General features: G+C 43.0%; 1 protein-coding gene across 14 annotated transcripts in view; it reads left to right on the top strand.

The window, feature by feature from the left end:
* The window catches only part of JADE2 (jade family PHD finger 2), a 1,261,323-nt gene that overhangs the window by 722,179 nt on the left and 514,958 nt on the right, over nucleotides 1-24,186 (top strand). For all 14 annotated transcript variants that reach the window (XM_063928274.1, XM_063928276.1, XM_063928273.1 and 11 more), the window contains one exon: nucleotides 20,342-20,511. In XM_063928274.1, coding sequence (XP_063784344.1) covers nucleotides 20,342-20,511 — 170 coding nt within the window. The remainder of the gene's footprint in view (nucleotides 1-20,341; nucleotides 20,512-24,186) is intronic.

Genomic DNA, 24,186 nt, shown 5'->3' with positions numbered 1-24,186 from the left:
TCCCTTCCTACGGCTTGGTTCCAGTAGCCTCTACGAGCAACCAAGGGACAGGTAAGACTAAGACATATGCGTCTATGTGGCAGACTACACAAGATGATACAACAGATAATGATACAGTATATTCAAATACTTCGTATGATGATCAGTCGCAGAGTTTTAGTTCAGAGGATGTAGCTGAACTTATTGATGCTGTGAAGGCTGTTCTCTCTTTGGAAGAGCCAGCCAAAACAGTGTTAAAATCTAAAGCACCTGTGTTTAAAACAAACAAAATCAGGTAAAACTGAATTCCTAGCGTCAGATGAGCTGACGGAAATGATGGATGAGTCTTGGGCGACGCCCAATAAGAAATATAAGATTCCGAAAAGATGGAATTCTTATTATCCATTTTCAGCTGCGGATTGTTAGAAAAGAGAAGTTCCTCCAAAAGTAGATGCACATGTACTGCGACTTGTGCATAAATCTGCTTTACCACTGTCATGACCTCACTAAATGGTGTCACAGTCAGAAGGGTAGATAGTTTCCTGAAAAATTTATTTTCACTAGTAGGAGCAATAGTAAGACCTGCTAACGCTTCGGCCTGGGTAGCAAAGGCAATGGGCAAATGGATAGAGGAACTAGAGAATGACATCTCTTCTCCTACTAGGGAGCAAGAGTATCATTTAAGCTGTTTAAGACAATCTGCCCAATACTTGGAAGAAGCAGCAATTGATATGGGTTCAGTTGCTTCTAAAGCTTCAGCCTTGACAGTAGCCGCTCGAAGAGCAGTTTGGCTACATACCTGGAAAGCAGATGCGGAATCCAAAAAAGAATTGGAAGCATTGCCTTTCATTGGTAATATATTGTTTGGGAAACCATTATCTGATATCCTAGAATCAGAGGCTGAATCATAGAAGGTCAGATTTCCGGCTACTTATAACCCTAAGTCTAAGGGTTCAAAGTTTCGCTCATTTCGTTGGCAAAGCAAAGCGAAAGCTAAAGAGGAGTCTAAGCAACCCCAGTTCAAAACCAGGGGTAGAAAGCAGTGGGCTAGCAAAAAGCCAGCTTCCAAGCCTGAAACCATCAGCCTGAAGAGACGGGCCTCCGCCTGGAGGATTCCAGGGTTCGGTCCGATTCCTTCATTTTGCACACACATGGCAACAGTCAACAACAGATGCTTGGATGCAGAAGGTGGTATCTCAGGGGTATGGGTTCCCATTCAGAAGGCAGCCTTCTCAAAGATTTTTTTGCACCAGCCCGTCTCGCATAGCGTCGAAAGGCCAATGCCCTGCAAGAAGCAGTCCAAAAATTACTGCAGTCAGGTATGATTGTCCCAGTACCTCCATCACAAAAGGGACAGGGGTTTTTCTCCAATCTATTTATGATCTAGAAGCCAAATGGGTCATATCGACCAATTCTCAATCTGAAAATGTAAAAAAAAATACATTTGGATCCCGAAGTTCCACATGGAGACGTTACGCTCCATAATGTTGGCCATGGAACCGGGAGTTTACATGGTATCTCTGGGTGTACGGGATGCTTACCTACATGTGCCCATAGCACTGTCTCATCAGTGTTACCTCAGGTTTGCCATCCTCCAGGAACATTTTCAGTTCCAAGCTTTGCCCTCCGGGCTAGCAACAGCACCCAGGGTGTTTACCAAAATTATGGTGGTTATGGCAGCTTGTCTGCGCAAACAGGGGATAAGAATATTCCCATACCTCGACGACCTGTTAATCTTAGCACATTCACAAGATTTACTTTTGAGTCATCTTCAACAGACAATAGTTTGTTTACAGAGACACGGGTGGCTCATAAATTGGGAAAAGTCGTCTCTGAATCCGTCACAGCGGATGGTTCATTTGGGGGCCATATTGGATTCAGACCTACAGAAAGTTTTTACCAGAGAAAAAGATAGACAAGGTGCAGGTCATGGCTCAGGAAGCTTTGCACGCCCAGACAATGTCAGTCCATGCAGCAATGCAACTGTTGGGTCTGATGGTATCAACCTTCGACATGGTGGAATATGCGCAATTCCACTCCAGACCATTGCAGCATCTTATTCTGACCAAATGGAACGAAAATCATCAGACGATAAAAAAGCAGATGTTAAAGTTTCCAGTAAACGTAAAAAGGTCTCTAGCGTGGTGGCTACAGACAGACCATTTAAACAAGGGGAGACCCTTTTGGGTGAAAGAATGGCAAGTCCTGACAACAGACGCCAGCCTGCAAGGCTGGTGTGCGGTACTCGGAAGCCTTTGGATCCAGGGAAAATGGACCGTAAGGGAAAGTCGCCTGCCAATATATCTGTTGGAAATAAGGGCCATTTATATGGCTCTAGTTAAGGCAAAGGACAGTCTGCAGGGGAGACCGGTCCAGATTCGCTCAGACAATGCGACAGCAGTAGCATACCTCAATCATCAAGGAGGAACTCATAGCAAAAGATTGATGGAGGAAGTAACTCCCATTCTAAGATGGGTAGAGCTCCATCTCCCAGCATTTCAGCAGTGTTTGTCCCAGGTGTACTGAACTGGGAAGCAGATTTTCTCAGTCGACACACCATTCAGGAAACCGAATGGGCATTACACCCAGAAGTGTTTCAGACAATAGTGCACAGATGGGGTCTACCAGAGATAGACCTCATAGCGTCTCGTCTAAACAACAAAGTTCCAAGGTACGGATCGAGAACAAGGGACCCAGGAGCGGTCCTTGTAGACGCACTGTCAGTAGAATGGAAATTTAATCTGGCATATCTGTTCCCTCCAATATCTCTGTTACCCAGAGTAGTGAAAATAATAAAGCAAGCAAAGAGAGCGATAATTCTAATAGCTCCAGCTTGGCCAAGAAGGCATTGGTACACAGATCTGCTAAGAATATCCGTGGAAGCACCGATACCGCTCCCTCAACGTCCAGATCTGCTAATGCGTGGTCCTTGTTGCCACAGTCATGTGGATTGCCTGTCTTTGACGGCGTGGCGGTTGAAACCTCTATCTTGGAAGCGAGAGGATTTTTGAAACAAGTAATCCAAACTGCTTAGAGCAAGAAAGCCTTCTTCAGCTTGTGTGTATTATAGAATATGGCAAGCCTATATTCATTGGTGTACTGAAAAAAGTTTGAATCCAAGGTCTTTTAAAGTATCCAGGATTTTGGATTTCCTTCAAGCAGGATTGGATAAAGGTTTGAAGGTAGCTTCCTTGAGAGTTCAAGTATCAGCATTGACTGTATGGTTTCAGCGAAAGATTGCTGAATTACAGGATGTACGTACTTTATTTCAGGGAGTTGTACATATTCAACCTCCATTTGTTCCTCCTGCAGCTCCTTTGGATTTGAATTTAGTTCTTAAATTCCTCCATGGTCCTCCTTTTGAACCACTTAAGAGAGCAGATCTTAAATAGTTAACGGCTAAAGTACTTTTTTTTACTGGCAATGGCGTTAGCCAGAAGAGTGTCGGATTTAGGAGCGTTATCGTGTAAGTCTCCTTTCCTAAGTTTTTTTCAAGACAGAGCAGTTCTCAGAACTAGATCTGGTTATCTTCCAAAGGTGGTGTCAAAGTTTCACCTGAATGAGGAGATTGTAGTCCCAGCTTTTCAGGTATCTGGCCTATCTGTGGGAGAAGTGTCGCTGGACATAGTCCGGGCTTTAAGAATCTACATAGATCGTACTAGTGCCATCAGAAAAAAAGATTCTCTCTTCATCCTCTATGGATTTCATAGAAGAGGATGGCCTGCTAGTAAACAGATGCTCGCAAGATGGCTCTGAATGGTAATATCAGAAGCTTATTCTCATGCAGATCTCCCTACTCCGGCTAATGTCTCTGCTCATTCTACACGTAAGGTAGGTCCTTCATGGGCAGCACAACAGGGTGCTTCAGCAGAACAGAAATGTAAGGCAGCCACATGGTCTTCCATAAACACATTCATCAGACATTATGCCTTGGATACTTTTGCCTCTCATGATGCAGACTTCGGGCGAAAGGTCCTCCTATGTAATCAGGAGCGTCCCCACCACTAAAATTGGCTTTGGGAATCCCAGTGTTATCCTGTGGATAATCCTGTGGACCCTGCCAGAGAAATATACGTTATGGTAAGAACTTACCGTTGATAACGTGATTTCTCTTATGTCCACATGTATCCACAGGGATCCCACCCTGACGCACCTGATTTGAGGATCTTGACAATCACTAAACCTCTTCCCTCTTGTATGGAAGGGTGTACATGTGTGTTCTTATCGCCTAAATAGGTTTCTACCTGATGATCCTGCCTAAATCGCTGTGGAAAGAACTGATCTGACTGAGTCAGTGGGCGGGATTATATGGGGAAGCCCCGATGCATCCTGGGAGGCCAGAAAGATCGTGACGGTGGTGGTGCCATTTCCGCAGTCGCTCAACCATATCCCAATGTTATCCTGTGGACATAGAAGAAATCACGTTATCAACGGTAAGTTCTTACCATAACGCCTATTTTTTAAAGAAACTTTCAAAAGCTACATTTATTACAAACGTACAGTACAATTGGTGAAAAGCATCAATGAATGTTACATATATGACATACAGAATAATAGGACACATACATAACATCATCAATCAACTGGTGCTTCTCCCTTTGGCAGATGATTGTGTAAATCTGCAATGTAGAGATGTGTCCACCGACATCTAGCCTCCCTGCACTTTAAACAGCCCTTCTAGTCATGCCATGCCGTTGTGTGACTCTGTAGCACCGACTGTCTTTACTTGCATCTTTTTCCATTAAAATGCGTCTTATTCGCAAAACAATGCAAATAAGAATCACAAACAGCTTATTCTGATTAAAATTATATGCAGCATGTCTGTATTCTGCGTGTGGCTGTATCTGTATATGAAATGATACGTTACAGTGTTTTCAACAAACGGTGGGTGGGGGGTGGGGCGAGCTTGGAGAAAAGGTATAGGGTGGCAGGGCAACGCATATTGTTGCACCTGGGCCCACCATTCTTGTCCCGCTGTTGGTCCACATTTTCACTGTCCTGGGCATTAGTGCATCTCCCCCACAGCGCTGTGGCCTTTGGGAAATATTGGTGAACTTCTACACAGCCTGATAGTAGAAGGAATCGGTAACAGGGTAAACTAAAAAAATCTTTTTCTTTTTTTTTTCTTTTTACTTAAATCCTTCTCCTCCTCCCAGCTGATATAACTACTCACTGCTATTCCGCAACGCTGATTGAACAGATGCCAGATTATCCAATCAGTATTATGGATACATTTGCAATGATTATAAATTCTCCCCTGTTTATGCAGAACTGATTATTTTGCCCAGAGGTAGGGGTGAGCTTTTCGGCAACTGTAGAATATTGGAACCTGACTGTTATCCCACAGACTGGTGTTGATTTACTAGAAAACTATTTGTTCAGTTCTCCTTTAAATCTCCAACTGTTCCATCTGTATTTCCAGAGTGAGAATTTGGAAAGTGTGATTTAGTTTAGTTCAGACAAAGTTCATAATCACTGGAATTGTTCTAATCTTTGCATGCAAATTAGACTGCAATTATCTGCATTGTTTAACGTGATTTATAACATAGCTGTGCTGTTTTGGCTGGAATCCCTGCTATGCTTTCTAAAAATGCAAGTATACATAGAGGTGAGATGTTCACAGAAAAGCAGCCTGTAATTGATTGAACAGCCTACAATTTCTGCCACTATAATACGTTGTCAGTTTGAGGTACAAGGGAGGATAACTACCCTTAAGCTTTGCTAAATGCAGAGGGGGATTTCAATTTCTTTATCTGGCTTGATTTGAAATAAATAGTGGCAGGCTGAGTGCTTTTGATCTGAACAGTATTGCATTGTACTATTAAATTACTTTGTTGGCATTTGTTGGTGAGTGCTCGGGGGCTGTTTAAAATCTGTCTGCTAGCAAAACAGAGCAGTTACTTAAGATTCGAGGTCAAGTCTAGGTTTCTAGGGCCCTTCCCAGATGCAGTCTTCAATGTCATGCCACGGAGGACAAATAAGACTCACTTTGTTTACAGTCTGCTTGCTAAAATCATATATTCCTACATTACAGCTAGAGAATGACACAGTGGTAAAGATTCCATAACTTGCTCTGCCAAGTGGTACTGTACATAGTGAACCAATGAAGTCAAGGAATTTCATTATTTTAGTCCGCGACTAAGCGGATAAAAAGCAACATTCATTCTATACACCAAAATGATCCAACTAGTATTAAGTATCTAAAATAGGCACGTAGGATCTAGTACAATACAAACAATATTGTGCAAGCTAATTAACATGAATTTCATACACCCAATAACTAAAAAACAATTACTCAGTTCAGTGGCAAACGCAGGATTTTTAGGTGGGGGTTTCCACATATGTGAGACATATTATATCTCCCATGTGTGTGCACACACAGACCCAAGGGAGAGAGAGAGAGAGGAATGGAGAGAGAGGGGGGTGAGCATGGGGAGATAAAGAGGGGGAGCATCGAGGGGAGGGGGGAGAGGCACAGGGAGAGAGGGGGCATTGGTAAACTGAGCAAGGGGGCATGGGTAGAGAGAGGGGCATAGAGAGGGAGCAGCATAAAGAGAGGGGGCATGGGGAGAGAGAGAGGGTGCATGGGGACAGGACATCGTAAAAGAGAGAGGCATGGGGAGGGAGAGAGAAAGGGGGCGAAGGGTATGGGGGGTGAGAGAGCGAGGGAGAGAGGCATGGGGAGAGATTTCAGCAGCAGCACACAAAGGAGAGGTGCGTGGGAGAGCAGCTACAGTACCTGCAGGTCGGTAGGAAGCCACATGGTTCCACAAGCCAGGCTCCTCAGGATGTGCAGTGCTCTGGAGGGCTCACAATCCCCGCAGCTCGGCAAGACAATAGGCGGCCATGCTGGGGATGTCAAATATGCAGGAGAGGGGAATAAGCAGAGACACGGGAGGAGGGGGACAGACACAAGCAGCAGGAGGATAAGCGGGAAGGGGATAGGCAGAGACGCGGGAGTAGGGGGACAGGCAGAGACTGTGACACACAGGAGGGGGACAGGCAGAGACGTGGGATAAGTGGGAGAAGCAGAGACTGTGACAAGCCGGAGGAGGTGAAGCGGGAGGGGGATATGCAGAGACGCGCCAGCAGCTGATGCAGGATGGTGTAGTACGCTAGGAGAGGAGCCTACTTGCCTGTCCCATTTGTTATAAAGAGGCTGCTGTCTTACAGGCACAGCCTGCTTGATTTCCTCAATACAAGATGAAAAATGATCAATCAGCAGCACCGATGGATCGCCGGGCAGAGGGGGGGTTTCCAGGTACTCGGAAACCTCCCCTGCGTGCACGTATGCAGTTAAGTATTTAACATAGAAACATAGAATTTGTCGGCAGATAAGAACCACTTGGCCCATCTGGTCTGCCCCCTTTTTTTTTTTACATTATTTTTATCTCTAACCTTATTTGATCCTTATTTCTTTGTAAGGATATCCTTATGTCTATCCCATGCATGTTTAAATTGCTCTACTGTCTTAGCCTCTACCACCTCTACCACTTGTCCACTACCCTTTCTGTGAAATAATTTTTCCGCAAATTTCCCCTGAACCTCCCCCCCCTTCAGCCTCAGTGCATGTCCTTGTGTCCTATTGCTTCTCTTCATTTGGAGAATGTTTCCCTCCTGGACTTTGTTAAAACCCTTGATATATTTGAAAGTTTTTATCATGTTCCCCCTTTCCCTTCTCTGCTCCAAACTATACATATTGAGATTTCTTAGTCTTTCTGGGTATGTTTTGTGATGTAGGCCATGCACCATTTTAGTTTCCCTCCTTTGTACAGTTTCTAATGTATTAATATCCTTTTGAAGATATGGCCTCCAGAACTGAATACAGTATTCTAGATGAGGCCGTACCAATGACCTATACAGTGGCATTATTACTTCTTTCTTTCTGTTGCTGATTCCTCTCCCAATGCAGCCAAGCATCTGACTAGCCTTCCTCATTGCCTTGTTACATTGCTTACCTGCCTTTAAGTCATCTGAAATAGTGACTCCTAGATCCCTTTCCTCCTCAGTAGTTTCCAGTATAGTGCCATTAATACTATATTTAGCTTTAGGATTTTTGAGACCCAAGTGCATGATTTAGCATTTTTTGGCATTAAACTGTAATTGCCAGACTCTTGACCATTCCTCTAGTCTACCTAGATCCTCAATCATTTGTTTTACCCCACCTGGTGTGTCTACCCTGTTGCATACCTTTGTGTCATCTGCAAAAAGGCATGCTTTCCCTTTAATGCCATTTGCAATGTCACCAATAAAGATATTAAAAAGCACTGGTCCAAGTACAGATCCATGGGGTACTCCACTGGTAACATTTCCCTCCTGTGAATGCACTTCATTTACCACAACTCTCTGTTTTCTATCCTTCAACCAAGATCTTATCCATTCAATAATCCTAATATCCAATCCCAAACTTTCAAGTTTATTTAGCAGTCTGCGATGTGGAACAGTGTCAAAAGCCTTACTAAAGTCTAGATAAGCTATATTCATGGCTCTACCTTTATCCATCACTTTAGTCACACAATCAAAAAAGTCAATAAGATTTGTTTGACATGATCTCCCCCCAGTGAATCCATGCTGTTTGGAATCCTGTAAATTGCCGAATTTGAGATAATCTACAACTCTTTCTTTTAATAGAGTTTCCATCAATTTCCCTACTACTGATGTAAGACTCACTGGTCTGTAGTTGTTTGCCTCTTCCTTGATTCCACTTTTGTGCAGTGGGACTACGTTTGCTCTTTTCCAGTCCTCTGGAATTACTCCTGTAGCTAATGACTAGTTGAATAATTCTGTCAATGGTGCTACCAGCACCTCTTTAAGTTCTTTTAGTATCCTTGGATGTATCCCATCTGGCCCCATAGATTTGTCCACTTTCAGCTTTGAGAGTTCTGTTAGGACCTTCTCCTCTGTAAATGTACTTGTTTCATTTTCCTGAATATACCTGCAACTTAACTGTGGCCCCTTCCCCTCTCAGTAGTAAATACTGAGCAAAAATAATCATTAAGGGGGAGCTGCTGTCTTCTCTCTGTACTTACTGTTTATCTTGGGTGCCTGATCTGCAGTGAAAATAAAGAGGGATTGTGCAGAAATAGTGAAGTATAGTTCTGATTCAGAGTTGTATGTAAACCTGATGTGGGGATAACAGTTACTGCGCATGTACATGGTCCGTTCTGAGACGTAACAAGCAGTGCCCCAAAGCTGCAGCCTGATTCAGTGCTCCGGACAGTGTTCCTGAAAATGAGGGTGGTGTCATTTCCAGTATCTGCATCTTCCGGCACAGATTTACTGGCCTTGGCTACAGATCTGAGGTGGCCATACTGAGCAATCTGAAGGTCAGTAAGCAGCTGATATTCTCGCAAGTGATCTGATACTGCAGCCTCGGACACAGCAGCAGATCACAGAAGCTTGTGGGAGGAGTCTATTTGCACAATACGCCTCTTGCAGCATTAGCATATTTACACACAGCAGGTGTATCAACTTCTGAAATGTGCACATATCATATGCAGTCATTAATCTTTAGATGAATGAACTTTTTGGTCACCCCATACAAGGAATATGCATAGTGTAGTAAAATTGAGAAATACTTAATTTTTTTTTTAAATGATGCAAAAATAGCTTACCTGGGGTTGTAGTCATTATGTCGACATTACCAAAATGTTGACAGGAAATATGTCAACATTCCTGGAAGGCCAATATGTGAAAGGTCGACAGGGTTAGGTTGGAGGATGGGAGGGTTAGGATTAGGTACTAGGGTGAGAATAAGGAGTAGAAATTAGGGATGAGGGATAATAATCAAGGAAATTCCGCTCTGTCGAATGTCTATGCTGGAAATCAAACTCACATGACAGCCAGGACCTGGAAAGAGCCGCTGAAACATTATGAGTGTCGACGTTTCATACCACGCCCTTATCTGGATATAAATATTGTGCTTTTAACCATTTACTGTAACTGGCATCTTCAGATCACATGCGCCTGCGCCATTGTGTCCCCCAGTTTTTGACAAGGAGATCCTTCCTACAGATGTGCATAATATAATATTTATGTATTTGAAAAAATACTTTTTAAACTATAGTAAATAATTTTATTTAAAAAAAAAAAAACAATGGTATGAACGATTTTGAAGGGAAAAATTGTCAGTTAAGTGGTTAAAAGGAAGGATCCTGATTACTAATATCCCTCCTGCCCTTAAGCACATCCAAGTTTCATACAACACCATACATGTAACACCATACGTGCCTACTCTACTGGAGTGTCCGGGACACTCAGGTTCTCCTACACTGTGATGTGCCTCAATTTATGACAAAATCTTGATTTCATTGTGCATTATAAGCAAGTCTACATGGGTGACATTTCTGTAATATAAGTTTACATTGTTTATATGTAGTGTTTACTGCTTTTAAGACCTTTATGACAAAAATGTGTTGACGAATAGAACCATGGTATGTTTACTACACTGAATGGTGCAGCTTTATTTCTTTTTGGTTTATAGCTCCAGTTTTGCATCACTTATATAATTGATTGCAAATGTTGGAGTAACAAATGACATACATGCGCATTTCTTTTGGATTGTACGTTCGCAAGAGCAGGGCCTTCTCCCCTCATGTGCCTTTCCTTCTCTTACTTACACTATCTTATACGCAATACAGGTTGAGTATCCCTTATCCAAAATGCTTGGGACCAGAGGTATTTTGGATATCGGATTTTTCCGTATTTCGGAATAATTGCATACCATAATGAGATATCATGGTGATGGGACCTAAATCTAAGCACAGAATGCATTTATGTTACATATACACCTTATACACACAGCCTGAAAGTAATTTTAGCCAATATTTTTTATAACTTTGTGCATTAAACAAAGTGTGTCTACATTCACACAATTAATTTATGTTTCATATACACCTTATACATACAGCCTGAAGGTCATTTAATACAATATTTTTAATAACTTTGTGTATTAAACAAAGTTTGTGTACATTGAGCCATCAAAAAACAAAGGATTCACTATCTCACTCTCACTCAAAAAAGTCCGTATTTCGGAATATTCCGTATTTCGGAATATTTGGATATGGGATACTCAACCTGTACTCCCTTTGATGGCACCTAACCCCTGGTTTTCTGTATATACCTTGTACGTGTCCTATATTGGTTTGCTCATTTGTGTACGTACTCTGTAATAGGTGCTGTGGATCCCTTGTGGTGCCATATAAAAAGATAATAAATAATAATAATAATGTGTTTAACCATCCTTTTCTGTTGGGTAGTGCTTTTGCCACATCTGCTGGGCTTCCTATGTTCAGCCAATGAAAATTAAGCTGTAGTTTCATCCAAAGACATTGCTGTTCATTTATCCAGACTTTATCTAGAATTCCGTTTTCTACCAATGTGAGCCACATATCACTCCATTCAAATTCCAAATGAAAGTGTGGGATAACCCTGATTCCACTTGAAAAAAAAAAGAGAAAGAATAGATCTGTAGGACATTTGCTTTAGATCTTCTTACTGTCATTCTCAGTGGTGAAAACCAATAAATATAGTTTATGGAACCATTATGCACTATGTTCATTTATATAGATATACACCTTTGTACATTCCCATAATAGAAATGCAAAAAGTTAATGGGAACATGTTATATAGGTGTTTTTAATATATGCTCATAAACATACTATATTATTTCACAACACTAAAAATGTGATCAAAATACTTCATGTTGTTATTGTAGTCATTTTATACCTCTACAATCTCTAAGAGATGCTTTCTCTGACGTTAGGATGAATCATCAACAGATGTCTATTAACAATTCATGCATTTTCATACAGACCTGTATTAACAATAGATGACCTTTCCTTACGTAATTTAGTTCTCACATCAGGAAAATCATTACTTTTTTACAAGTAGCAGTTTCCCACTGTGCTCTCATATGTTGGAGCATGACTCATGTAGCTGTCGTCTTAAGTGTTATATTTACATCCACTTTGGTCACATTAATGAAGAGCTTATATTTTAAATCCTTGTGCACAGTACTTTAGTTTTAACGAGTTAACGCGTGTTCTTAAACACGTTTTAATTCGCCTGCACACGCTTTCTGAACAGTGCTCGCTTTCCATAACTTTCAGCCTTGCCTGGAGTATTCAGCAGGGTTAACACTTGGTTAAATACAATAGCATTCATCACTGCAGAGTACACTATGGTGCAGGGAAGCTTTGGAACACCCTCCGTTAAAGTAAGAAAAAAGTAAAAGGATTTGTCCAAGATTACAACTAGTAGTGTTCACTCTAGGATCTTTTTAGGGCAGGGTGCTGAGCATTGAAGAGGGCACATTTTTATTTTGAAGGGCACATTTTTGATGTGACTCTGCGCACAAAGCATAGCGCATATGTTTATAGTTTTTGTACATACATTTTGCCCTTAGTAAATCATATACCCATGCATACAAGACACCTAACATTTGTACTGAGAAACATACTGTATATGTCCAGTCTTCTTGAAAGATCGGCTGTAGCATATACATAAGTAGATAATTATAAATGTCTTTTCCAGTGCTGAAGTAGTTATCTGTATGTGTTATAAAACAGAAAAGTTAAACAATCGGTTAAAATATATAGGAAAAAAATAAGTCTTTTCTACTAGGGAAATACTGAAAGCAGTACATGCTCATTGCTTACCCTGTTCTTTCACTCTTTATCAGAGTGCTGTGTTATTTACAGTGCCTCCTCTGCCATCCAGTTGGCTAAGGATATTGTGTTCCAATGTCAGAGGTGAGCAAGGAGTAGATGACAACATTGTAACATGCACTCTGACTGTTGCATTCTGTATACAAGGGGGCGATTTATGATCCTGCAGGGTGCACTGAAAAAGGGCAGGGTGCTTTTTCACATTTCAAGAATGGGCAGGGTGCAGCACCCTGCTGAAAAAGCCTAGAAGGAACACTAACTAGTATTGTTCAAAAGTACATTTACAGTTGGATTTGTGTCCCGATGGTCTTAGAAGTGTGCGGATACACGGGGAACTGTGCGAATATTGGGAAATAATGCATGATCAGGTAATCTAATGTGTCTAATCATGTTACTGCATTTTGTATCATTATACTATGCCATTATATATATATATATATACATAGTGTGTGAAGGGCGGCACTCATCGGACTTCCAACAGAAGAATGAGGACTACTGAGTCTGTTCAATATAACCCCATGCTTCCATTTAACCCCTTCGGGGACATCGTACCAAGCTTAATCCTACTATTCAAGTCTCAGTAATTTGACAGATCTATCACCCCCGCGAGTGGAAGCTGGCACATGGTCGATAATTATGTAATTTAAGGCAGACACCCCATCACCAGCCATCAAGAAATGGCACACGACATGCTTATTGCTTTTTCCTTCTTCAATGGGCGATTTAGTAGAATGCCGATATAGCGCCATGCAATACCTTATATTCCTATCAGTTTTCCCCACGTAGCTCAAGTCACATGAGCATGTGATTAAATAGATAGTAAATTTAGTGGTGCAATTCAGCCTATATTTAATAACAAACCATTTGCCACTATTTGGATGACAAAAATTATTGCCCACAGTAAGGTGTCTGCACATAAGGCAATTTAGACATCTACTGTAAAACATCCATTCTAGGCATCAAAAAATGTGTTTGCATGTTTAGTTTGTAAGCCAGTGGCATCTGCTTTCACGACTCAATCCCTGATGTTATTTTCACGTGATTAGCAGGACATTATATTTGTATCACCCAATTTCAGGGCATCATCTGACTTCACAATGGACCACAATTTCAAAGTTGCTTTATTAATCTCCCTGCTTGCTGTATTGTAATGGTTAACCCAAAGTAAACATTCTCTATCATCCTTCTTGTCTTTTTGAAGGATGACAAACGTTGCAGTCTTTCGGGAGTCCATTATAGGGTACCATTGCATAGTGTAGCCATGACAAGTTAACTATGAGCACTGTACACAGAAGATGTGCTCATGCGCAAAAGAGCTGTCCTGTGGGCAACATTTTCAGATCGCCACAGCTAAAGTAACTATGTCCACACTTAGTCCAGGAAAGCCTTGTGACTCTGTCACATTGCAGGAGAGTTGGCAAGCTTGCTTCTCTTGTGCTGCAATGGGAGACATGTACAGCTTCACACTGACATATTAAAGAAAAAAAATGTATTATTTTCCACTATTGTATAACTTGGTTTGAACATTCGGGTTCTAAAAGAAATCTGCAATTTTGTGAAGGTGGGAAGTGTAACAGGCTGTGACTTATAGGCATCAACGAGATCCCTGCAAGTCAGCCCAATGTTATAAAGTAGAAATAATTTTAAAGGCAAAAACAACCGTGAGGTGTTGTTTTTTGTATTGACGGCACTATAAAATTACAGGTATTGAAGTTCGAATGTGTTGAGGCTAAAAGTGTCAAAATAAGCACAACACAGGGGTTGTAAATTGCTTTTACAGTAAAGGGATTTAACCATGGAAATATAATATAGAAGACATTACTTTTTGCAGCCGTGCAAACGCATAGTCGCCGCCCACGGGGGAGTGTATTTTCGCTTTGCAAGTATACGATCGCATGTGCAGCCGAGGGGTACAAAAAATTTTTTGTGCAAAACAAGACCAGCTCTGAAGTTACTTATTCTGTGCGATGATCCTAGCGACGGAAGTCCCGGAATTGGCGTCAGATACCCGCCCTGCAAACGCCTGGTCACGCCTGCGTTTTTCCTACCACTCCCAGAAAACGGTCAGTTGACACCCATAAACGCTCTCTTCCTGTCAATCTCCTTGCGATCGGCTGTGCGAATGGATTCGTCACTAGAAGCATTGCACAGCAGCGATGCTGTTTGTACCAGTACGATGCGCGTGCACATTGCAGTGCATACGCATGCGCAGTTTTGCCGTTTTTTAACCTGATCGCTGTGCTGCGAAAATTAGCAGCGAGCGATCAACTCGGAATGAGCCCCTATGTAAGAAATCTGTGAAGTACTGTGTCAAATGGATTACCTGTCTTAATACATGTTTCTTATTAATCATTTGTTTTATATATATATATATATTTATTAGTGATGAGCGGGTTCGGATCCTCACGATCCGAACCCGCCCGAACTTCACCTTTTTTTTCACGGGTCCGATCAACTCGGATCCTCCCGCCTTGCTCGGTTAACCCGAGCACGCCCGAACGTCATCAACCCGCGGTCGGATTCTCGCGAGATTCGTATTCTATATAAGGAGCCGTGCGTGCCGCCATTTTTCACTCGTGCATTGGAGATGATCGTGAGAGGACGTGGCTAGCGTCCTCTCAGTTTCTATGTTCAGTGGGCTGCAAATTGTGCTGCAAATATATGTGCTCAGTGTGCTGTAAATATCTGTGCTCAGTGTGCTGCAAGTGCAAATATCTACGTTCTCTGCCTGAAAAACACTCCATATCTGACTGTGCTCAGTGTGCTGCAAATATCTGTGCTCAGTGTGCTAATTGCTTTATTGTGGGGACTGGGGACCAGCAGTATTATATAGTAGGAGGACAGTGCAGAGTTTTGCTGATATATATAGCAGTACGGTACAGTAGTCCACTGCTCTACCTACCTCTGTGTCGTCAAGTATACTATCCATCCATACCTGTGGTCCATTTCAGTTTTGCACAGTTTGCTGACCACCAGTATATACTATATAGCAGTACGGTACAGAAGGCCACTGCTCTACCTACCTCTGTGTCGTCAAGTATACTATCCATCCATACCTGTGGTGCATTTCAGTTTTGCACAGTTTGCTGACCACCAGTATATACTATATAGCAGTACGGTACAGTAGGCCACTGCTCTACCTACCTCTGTGTCGTCAAGTATACTATCCATCCATACCTGTGGTGCATTTCAGTTGTGCGCAGTATATATAGTAGTAGGCCATTGCTATTGATATATTACTGGCATATAATTCCACACGTTAAAAAATGGAGAACAAAAATTTGGAGGTTAAAATAGGGAAAGATCAAGATCCACTTCCACCTCGTGCTGAAGTTGCTGCCACTAGTCATGGCCGAGACGATGAAATGCCATCAACATCGTCTGCCGAGGCCGATGCCCAATGTCATAGTAGGGAGCATGTAAAATCCAAAAAAATAAAGCTCACTAAAATGACCCAAAAATCTAAATCAAAATCGTCTAAGGAGAAGCGTAAACTTGCCAATGTGCCATTTACGAGTGGCAAGGAACGGCTGAGGGCCTGGCCTATGTTCAAGGCTAGTGGTTTAGCTTCAAATGAGGATGGAAGCACTCATCCTCCTGCTAGAAAACTTAAAAGAGTTAAGATGGCAAAAGCACAGCAAAGAACTGTGCGTTCTTCTAAATCACAAATTCCCAAGGAGAGTCCAATTGTGTTGGTTGCGATGCCTGCACCTTTTTTTTCTTTCATTTTTCTTTGCATCATGTGCTGTTTGGGGACTATTTTTGAAAGTGCAATCCTGTCTGACACTGCAGTGCCACTCCTAGATGGGCCAGGTGTTTGTGTCGGCCACTTGGGTCGCTTAGCTTAGTCACACAGCTACCTCATTGCGCCTCTTTTTTTCTTTGCATCATGTGCTGTTTGGGGACTATTTTTTTGAAGTGCCATCCTGTCTGACACTGCAGTGCCACTCCTAGATGGGCCAGGTGTTTGTGTCGGCCACTTGTGTCGCTTAGCTTAGTCACACAACGTAAATCTTGCACCTCTTTTTTTCTTTGCATCATGTGCTGTTTGGGGACTATTTTTTTAATCTGCCATCCTGTCTGACACTGCAGTGCTACTCCTAGATGGGCCAGGTGTTTGTGTCCGCCACTTGGGTCGCTTAGCTTAGTCACACAGCTTCCATCTTGCACCTCTTTTTTTCTTTGCATCATGTGCTGTTTGGTGACTATTTTTTAAATCTGCCATCCTGTCTGACACTGCAGTGCTACTCCTAGATGGGCCAGGTGTTTGTGTCGGCCACTTGGGTCGCTTAGCTTAGTCACACAGCTACCTCATTGCACCTCATTTTTTCATTGCATCATGTGCTGTTTGGGGACTATTTTTTTGAAGTGCCATCCTGTCTGACACTGCAGTGCCACTCCTAGATGGGCCAGGTGTTTGTGTCGGCCACTTGGGTCGCTTAGCTTAGTCATCCAGCAACCTTGGTGCAAATTTTAGGACTAAAAATAATATTGTGAGGTGTGAGGTGTTCAGAATAGACTGAAAATGAGTGGAAATTATGGTTATTGAGGTTACTAATACTATGGGATCAAAATGACCCCCAAATTCTATGATTTAAGCTGTTTTTGAGGAGTTTTTGTAAAAAAACACCCGAATCCAAAACACACCCGAATCCGACAAAAAATGTTCAGGGAGGTTTTGCCAAAACGCGTCCGAATCCAAAACACGGCCGCGGAACCAAATCCAAAACCAAAACACAAAACCCGAAAAATTTCCGGTGCACATCACTAATATATATATATATATATATATATGTACTCTTCCCAAAATATCACAGCACTCACAGGGACTCCTCTCCAACCAGTGTTTAATAAAGGTGTAAAATCTACATGTTTCGAGGGGTGGTATTCATGTGACCGCCAGTCAGCTGACCGACAGTCACATGACCCCCTCCACCAGCCCGACGGGTCACTATCCCGATGGTCGGCATGCCGACCAACAGGGACTATTTCCACTCGTGGGTGTCCACAACACCCATAGAGTGGGAATAGAACCCGTGGCGAGCGCAGCGTGGCGAGCGCAGCGTGGCGAGCACAGCGAGCCCGCAAGGGGCTTGCTGCACTCGCCCCTCCCCGCCGGGATCCCGGCGTCGGTATGCTGCCGGGATACCGGCGTCGGTAAGCTGACCGGCGGTCTCCTGACCGCCGGTCAGCAGTACTACACCCGTTCTTCAGGATACACCAGCAATATACACAGACAAACACATAAGTGACATTTAAATACCTGATACCAGGACCGTCTTGCCTCCGTCTTCCACTGACGCCGCTGCCGGATGTCCGCGGTACCACACTTCCGGGTCAGCACAGTCGGGTGTTGCTAGGCAACCTCCAGCCTGCTTTCCAGTTCAGAGAGACCCGCTCACAACGACGCTGCCAGTGGGCGGGGCTACAAAACAACGACAAGACAGGACATGATTATATATACTCATACATAATAATAAAAGACCACCAACTATATACAAAACACCACATTTACAGAAACCACATTTTAAAAGGACAGCATTCATTCCTCAACCTAAGGCTGCCTCCTAGATTTCCTGATGTCTATTTTCCATAATGGTCAGCATGACCACCCCCGTGAACTCCCATACCCAGACACCATAGCTATACCATAGCCATCACAGCCTCAGTCTTATTCTATAATTTAACAGAGATCTAGCTATATCAGATAAGTATCTATTCACAATATATACCAATAACCTAAATCAAACTATTCCAATTAATTTTATCATTTAACCCGTTAGGGCAATGGTGTTCAGACGGAATATCCACCTGGATTCCGTCAACGACAAAGCCTTCACTCTATCTCCACCCCGAGGGGAATCAGGCACATAATCTATCATAAAATGTTTTAGATCCGACAACGTATGACCCGCCATTCTAAAATGGCGGGCTACAGGCTGATCACAAGACCTACCCTCAGATGACAACTGAATTGCCGACCAATGAAAGGCCATCCTCTCTCGGAATTTCCGAGAGGTCTGGCCAATATAATATAGGCCGCAAGGACATGTTATCACGTATATCACAAAAGATGAGGTACACGTGAGTACATGCCGGATGTCGTACACTTTTTGACAATGAGGATGCTGAAAGGTTTTACAGGTCACCATAAATTTGCAAGTAGTGCAATTGTAACAGCTGTAGCAACCTGGTGGTTTAACATATACATTTGGCGGTCGAGGAATACCCCTACCCGTGATGTCAGTGACCATGAGTCTGTCTTTTAGGTTACGCCCTCTCTTAAAAGCTGCAATTGGATGTACATTCCTGAAGGATGACAAATCCTGATCTGAAGCCACAATTGGCCACAGTGCCTTGGTTGCATGTTTAATGACTGGGCTAGCAGTAGTAAAACTGCTTGCCCATGGCAAAACTTTTTCAGGCGTTCTGCTGCGAGGCTGCAGTAATTGAGATTGCGATATTTTTAATACTTGCTCCTTGTTCTCCCATAGCATCTGTAAATCATATCTTCTAGCTGTAAATTTTGCTATTAGACCATCTATAGCCACAGCAGCTTTTACTGGGTCGCTCATTATTCTAGCTACCCTCATCATTTGTGATAAGGGCAACCCCTGCTTCAATGATGAAGGATGATGACTTGATGCAAACAAAAAAGTGTTCCTATCTACATCCTTATTGAACACTTCTGTTTCAATCATGCCATTATGAATAGTCACCTGAACATCAAGGAAATGTGCCTGTACCTCACTGCAGACATAAGAAAATTTAATAGCAGAATTTCCCCCATTAACTTCCTCCATTACTGACTTGAACATCTCCATGCTCCCTGTCCAGAGCATGAAAATATCATCAATGTATCTGGTGTATAATTTAATACACCTAGTTACATCTGGATGATTCAAAAACAATAACTCCTCCTGTTCAAACATATAAACGTTGGCGTACGACGGGGCCACTGGTGACCCCATCGCACACCCCCGTTGTTGAAGATAATAATGACCATCATAGAGGAAGTCATTTCTGTAAAGGGTAAATTCTAATAACTTCAAGATCAGATCATGGTTAAACAACACAGGGTCCAGGAATTGTAATAAAAAGTTCCTCATTTATGACAGTCCCCCCACATGGGGAATTGATGTATATAGGCTACATACATCCAAACAGCACATTAATGTGCCCTGAGGTAACTCCGGAATATCTTTCAACAGTTTCAAAAACTCTGTAGTATCTTTCAAGAAATAATTTTTTCGTAACAACAAAGGCTGAAGCAGATGATCCAGGAGCTCAGCTGTTGGGTGATACATGGACCCCCGGGCCGATATAATGGGATGACCCGGGGGTGTTCTGCTGTTTTTATGGAGTTTGGGCAAGGTATGGAGGGCCGGCACTTTAGGATGCTCCACTTCCAAAGCCTTACAGATTTTAGCAGTAATATGCTTTTGATGAACAGCTGTATTTAGGATTCCCCGCAGCTCCTTCTGATATTTCATAGTCGGATTTGCCGGCAGTTGCACATATACCCCCTCCTCCGCTAGCTGACGTCCGTTATATATATATATATATATATATATATATATATATATATATATATTTATAATGACGATTCCTATTGTGCATTGTGTTTTGTGATATTAACACAACCTGGAATCTGGTTAAGAGCATGCACTTAATATGCTTTTCTCTGTGCTTAGGTTTGTTGAAGCATCGGAGGAAAACCCCCTACTGGTAAAGAATAACACATTACCTGGATCACAGCGTCCAGGGAACTTCCAGGCCACGCTGCAGAGATCATGCAGATATGACCTGGATGAGGTGGACACCTGCTGGTTGGAACTTGTTAACACGGAGTTCAAAAAGCTAGGTATGTATAAACGAGTGCAATAAACCTAAGTACTGTACTGTACATCAATCTCTAACTGAGCTGTGCTTTTAAACCCTGTGGTTAGAAGGTTTTATCTCAAAACTGGTTAATCCACTTACAGATGTTATTACCAATGTCAGAAATGATAGATAAAGCAGTAAAAACTTTGTGTAAAGAGAATAGCCCTTTGAAGTGCCATACAGTATATACTATAGAAAGAAAGTTCTCTAGTTTAATCACCTCAATTGTATTAGATTTCAAATAAGTGCTGAATGATTCGGCAAGTAAAAGCACTTTCCACATTTGGGACATTATAAAATGGGGTTCAGTATGATTTACCGACGGTCATAATCCCGACAATCATTAACCTACATTCAAATTACTGACACGGTAAAAATACCGACATTCATTATGCCGACGTGTTCAAAATGGCGACAGTCGGAATACCGACATTTGAAATACCGACATATCAAAATATCGACATTAATTTTTCCTGGGTTTTTGTGTCAACGTCGACATAGGTCGTTATGGACACCTTCTAAGTGTTCCTCATCCCCTCGCATGGCTTGCTGTGCTCGCCATGCTTCGTATTATTATATTATACTATTATATTCCCCCTCCAGGTCCACTGGGATGGTAAAGTATGAACAAGTCTTTTTGGGCAAAAATTCCCTTAAAAACGCATGGCGGCTGCCAGAACCAAGAAGCAGACGAGCACCTGGAGCATAATAGGGATGCACTTAGCGGCTGTGCGCCAGCTATCCTGGCTGGAGGTATCTCTACTGGTGCCTTCAGGGCAGTAACAGTGCCTCCACCCAAGCCCTGCACCCTGGGCAGCTGCACTGCTCCACACCTGTAGTTTTGTGCCCAGGAGACTGGATGCACACTAGTGGAGCTCTACAGAGCTTTGCTGGAAAAATACTTTTACAGGGAAGCTGCTGGCAACAGCTTCCCTGCTTCGTGGGACTTAGGGGGGGGAGTAGGAACCAACTTCTCAATTAGTTAATGGTTCTGCTTCTGCTGACAGGACACCATTAGCTCCTGAAGGGTACTGAACACAGCCCAAGCCTGGCCATCGTTCACTCCCACAGCACTGCTGCCACCCCCTAACAGATCCAGAAGTCAGAAGGCTGGTGATTATATTACTGCAGTCCTGCAGAGAGGGGATCCTCCGGTCATCGTTAGCGGCATAAAGGTACACGCGCAGCGGCTGGACGCTGTGCGCCATGTCTCTCAGCACAAGTGTGCAGAGCGCGGGGGGGGGGCGCTCTGAGGGCATGTTTTAAAACCTTACTCTCACTGGCAAAATGGGTACATACATGTACAGCCGCTGATGTGCCATCCCCAGCCAGTATAAATTTTACATTGCTGAGGCAGAAGGGTGGGGCTTCTCCTCAGACTTGCCAGAACACTCACTGGGTGCCATTTTCTCCTGCAGAAACTCCAGTGTGAAGCTCCTGAACGCTGTTTCTCCTCATGACAACGCTGACACAAGTACAGGGTGTTATAGAAGGGGCAGAGAGTGTTCATTATAATTAGGTCTGTGGGCCTATTATTAGTATATGCGCTGTAAGTGGGTAATATTTCCACAATTCACAATAGGGTGCAGTGTGTCTCTCTGACAGAATTTAGTGTGGGTCTGTCCCCAATAGCTCCCCTGTGTGATAGGTGTGTGTGTGTGTGTGTGTGTGTGTGTGTGCGTGCGTGCGTGCGTGTGTGTGTGTGTGTGTGTGTGTGTGTGTGTGTGTGTGTGTGTGTGTGTGTGTGTACAAGTGTGTAACATGTCAGAAATTGGGGAGGGTTCTTCCCAGGAAGAATCCATTTTAGATGCACAAGAGGGTAATGTGGTGGCCCTTCCCTCTCAGAAGGAGCCGGAGTGGGTGAGAATGTTGCAAAAGAATATGTCTATGCTTGCAAAGAAATTCTCTGAGTCTGAACAACAGACTAAATATTGGAGGCAGTCTGTGGAGGATGCACTGTTTACTGACCCCTCCATATCATCCACTCGGGTCCCATCCAGTTCCCAGAAAAGGTCTCTGGCCCGGACACAGATTCCGACTCAGACGTCGACACTGGGGATTTGAGAGGGGTAGACCCCAAATTAGCCAAAAGCATACAATGTATGATAGTTGCTATAAAGGAAGTGTTGGAGTTTCCTGAAACAACACTGGTCCCAGAGGGAAAGGATTATTTTAAATTAAATAAAAAGAAGGTTTTGAATTTTCCTCCTTCAAAGGATTTGAATGCGTTCTTTGAAGAATGTACCCTTCCCAGAAGGATACGTGTAGCGTACCCTTTCCCTGAGGAAGACAGGCACAAATGGGAGACACCCCCAATGATAGACACCTCAGTTTCTCGGCTGTCTAAGAAAATAGTTTTGCCTGCCCCTGGTTCAGCCTCATTTAAAAGATCCAGCTGACCGTAAATTAGAAACAACCCTAAAATCCATATATACGGCTAACGGAAGGTGCTCAGGCCCACCATTGCTTGTGCGTGGGTAGGTAGCGCTGTGGAAAAATGGTCTGACAACTTGCTTGTTAACATAGACACAGTTGACAGGGATTAAATAGTCCTAACTCTCGGCCATATCAAAGATGCTGTAGGTTACTTAGTTGAAGCTATGAAGGATATTGGGTTGCTGAGTTCAAGATCCTCCGCTATGACGATTTCAGCCCGCAGGGCGTTGTGGATCCACCAATGGAATGCTGATGCGGAATCAAAAAAGAATATTGAGGCGCTTCCATACAATGGAGCAGCCCTCTTTGGAGACAAGCTGGATGCCATGATTTCAACAACTACATCAAGCAAGTCACCATTTCTGCCTTCCGCAGCTGCTCCACCTAGGAAAGAATTTCATTCACATACGATGCAATCCTTTCGGCCCAACAAGTCCAAAAAGGCAAAGGGTACCCCCTTCTTTGCAGGAAGAGGGCGAGTAAGAGGTAAAAAATCTACAACACCATCAGGCTCACATGAGCAGAAGTCAACAGCTACTTCTGCTAAAACCTCAGCATGATGCTGGGGCTCCCCTGCGGGAGTACGATCGGGTGGGGGCACATCTACTGTCTTTCAGCTAGGTCTGGGTTCACTCAGATCTGGATCCTTGGGTATTGCAGATAGTATCCCAAGGGTACAAATTGGAATTTCAGGACCTTCCCCCATGCCGATTTTTCAAATCAGCCTTACCAGCTTCTGTTCAGGACAGAGCAAAAGTGCTGAATGCAATACAGAAATTATGTAATTTCCTTAGTTCCTGTGTCACAACAGGAAAAAGGGTTTTATGCAAGCCTGTTTGTAGTAACGAAACCGGATGGCTCGGTCAGACCGATTTTAAACATAAAGACTCTGAACCTTTATTTGAAAAGGTTCAAATTCAAGATGGAATCCCTGAGAGCGGTGATCTCCAGCTTGGAGGAAAAGGAATTTCTGGTATCGATGGACATCAAAGATGCTTATTTACATGTTCCCATCTACACGCCGCATCAGGCATACCTGAGGTTTGCGGTGCAGGACTGCCACTACCAGTTCCAAACATTGCTTTTCGTGCTCTCCACGGCTCCGAGAATATTCACCAAGGTGATGGCGGAGATGATGATTCTTCTTCGCAAGAAAGGAGTAAAAGTCATCCCATACTTGAAGATCTCCTCATAAAAGCGAGATCCAGGGAGAAACTAG

This window comes from Pseudophryne corroboree, chromosome 6 (genome assembly GCF_028390025.1).
Source record: "Pseudophryne corroboree isolate aPseCor3 chromosome 6, aPseCor3.hap2, whole genome shotgun sequence".
Taxonomy (NCBI): Eukaryota; Metazoa; Chordata; class Amphibia; order Anura; family Myobatrachidae; genus Pseudophryne; species Pseudophryne corroboree.
Note: the sequence above shows the minus strand (reverse complement) of the source record. Positions and strands in the feature narration are given on the sequence as shown.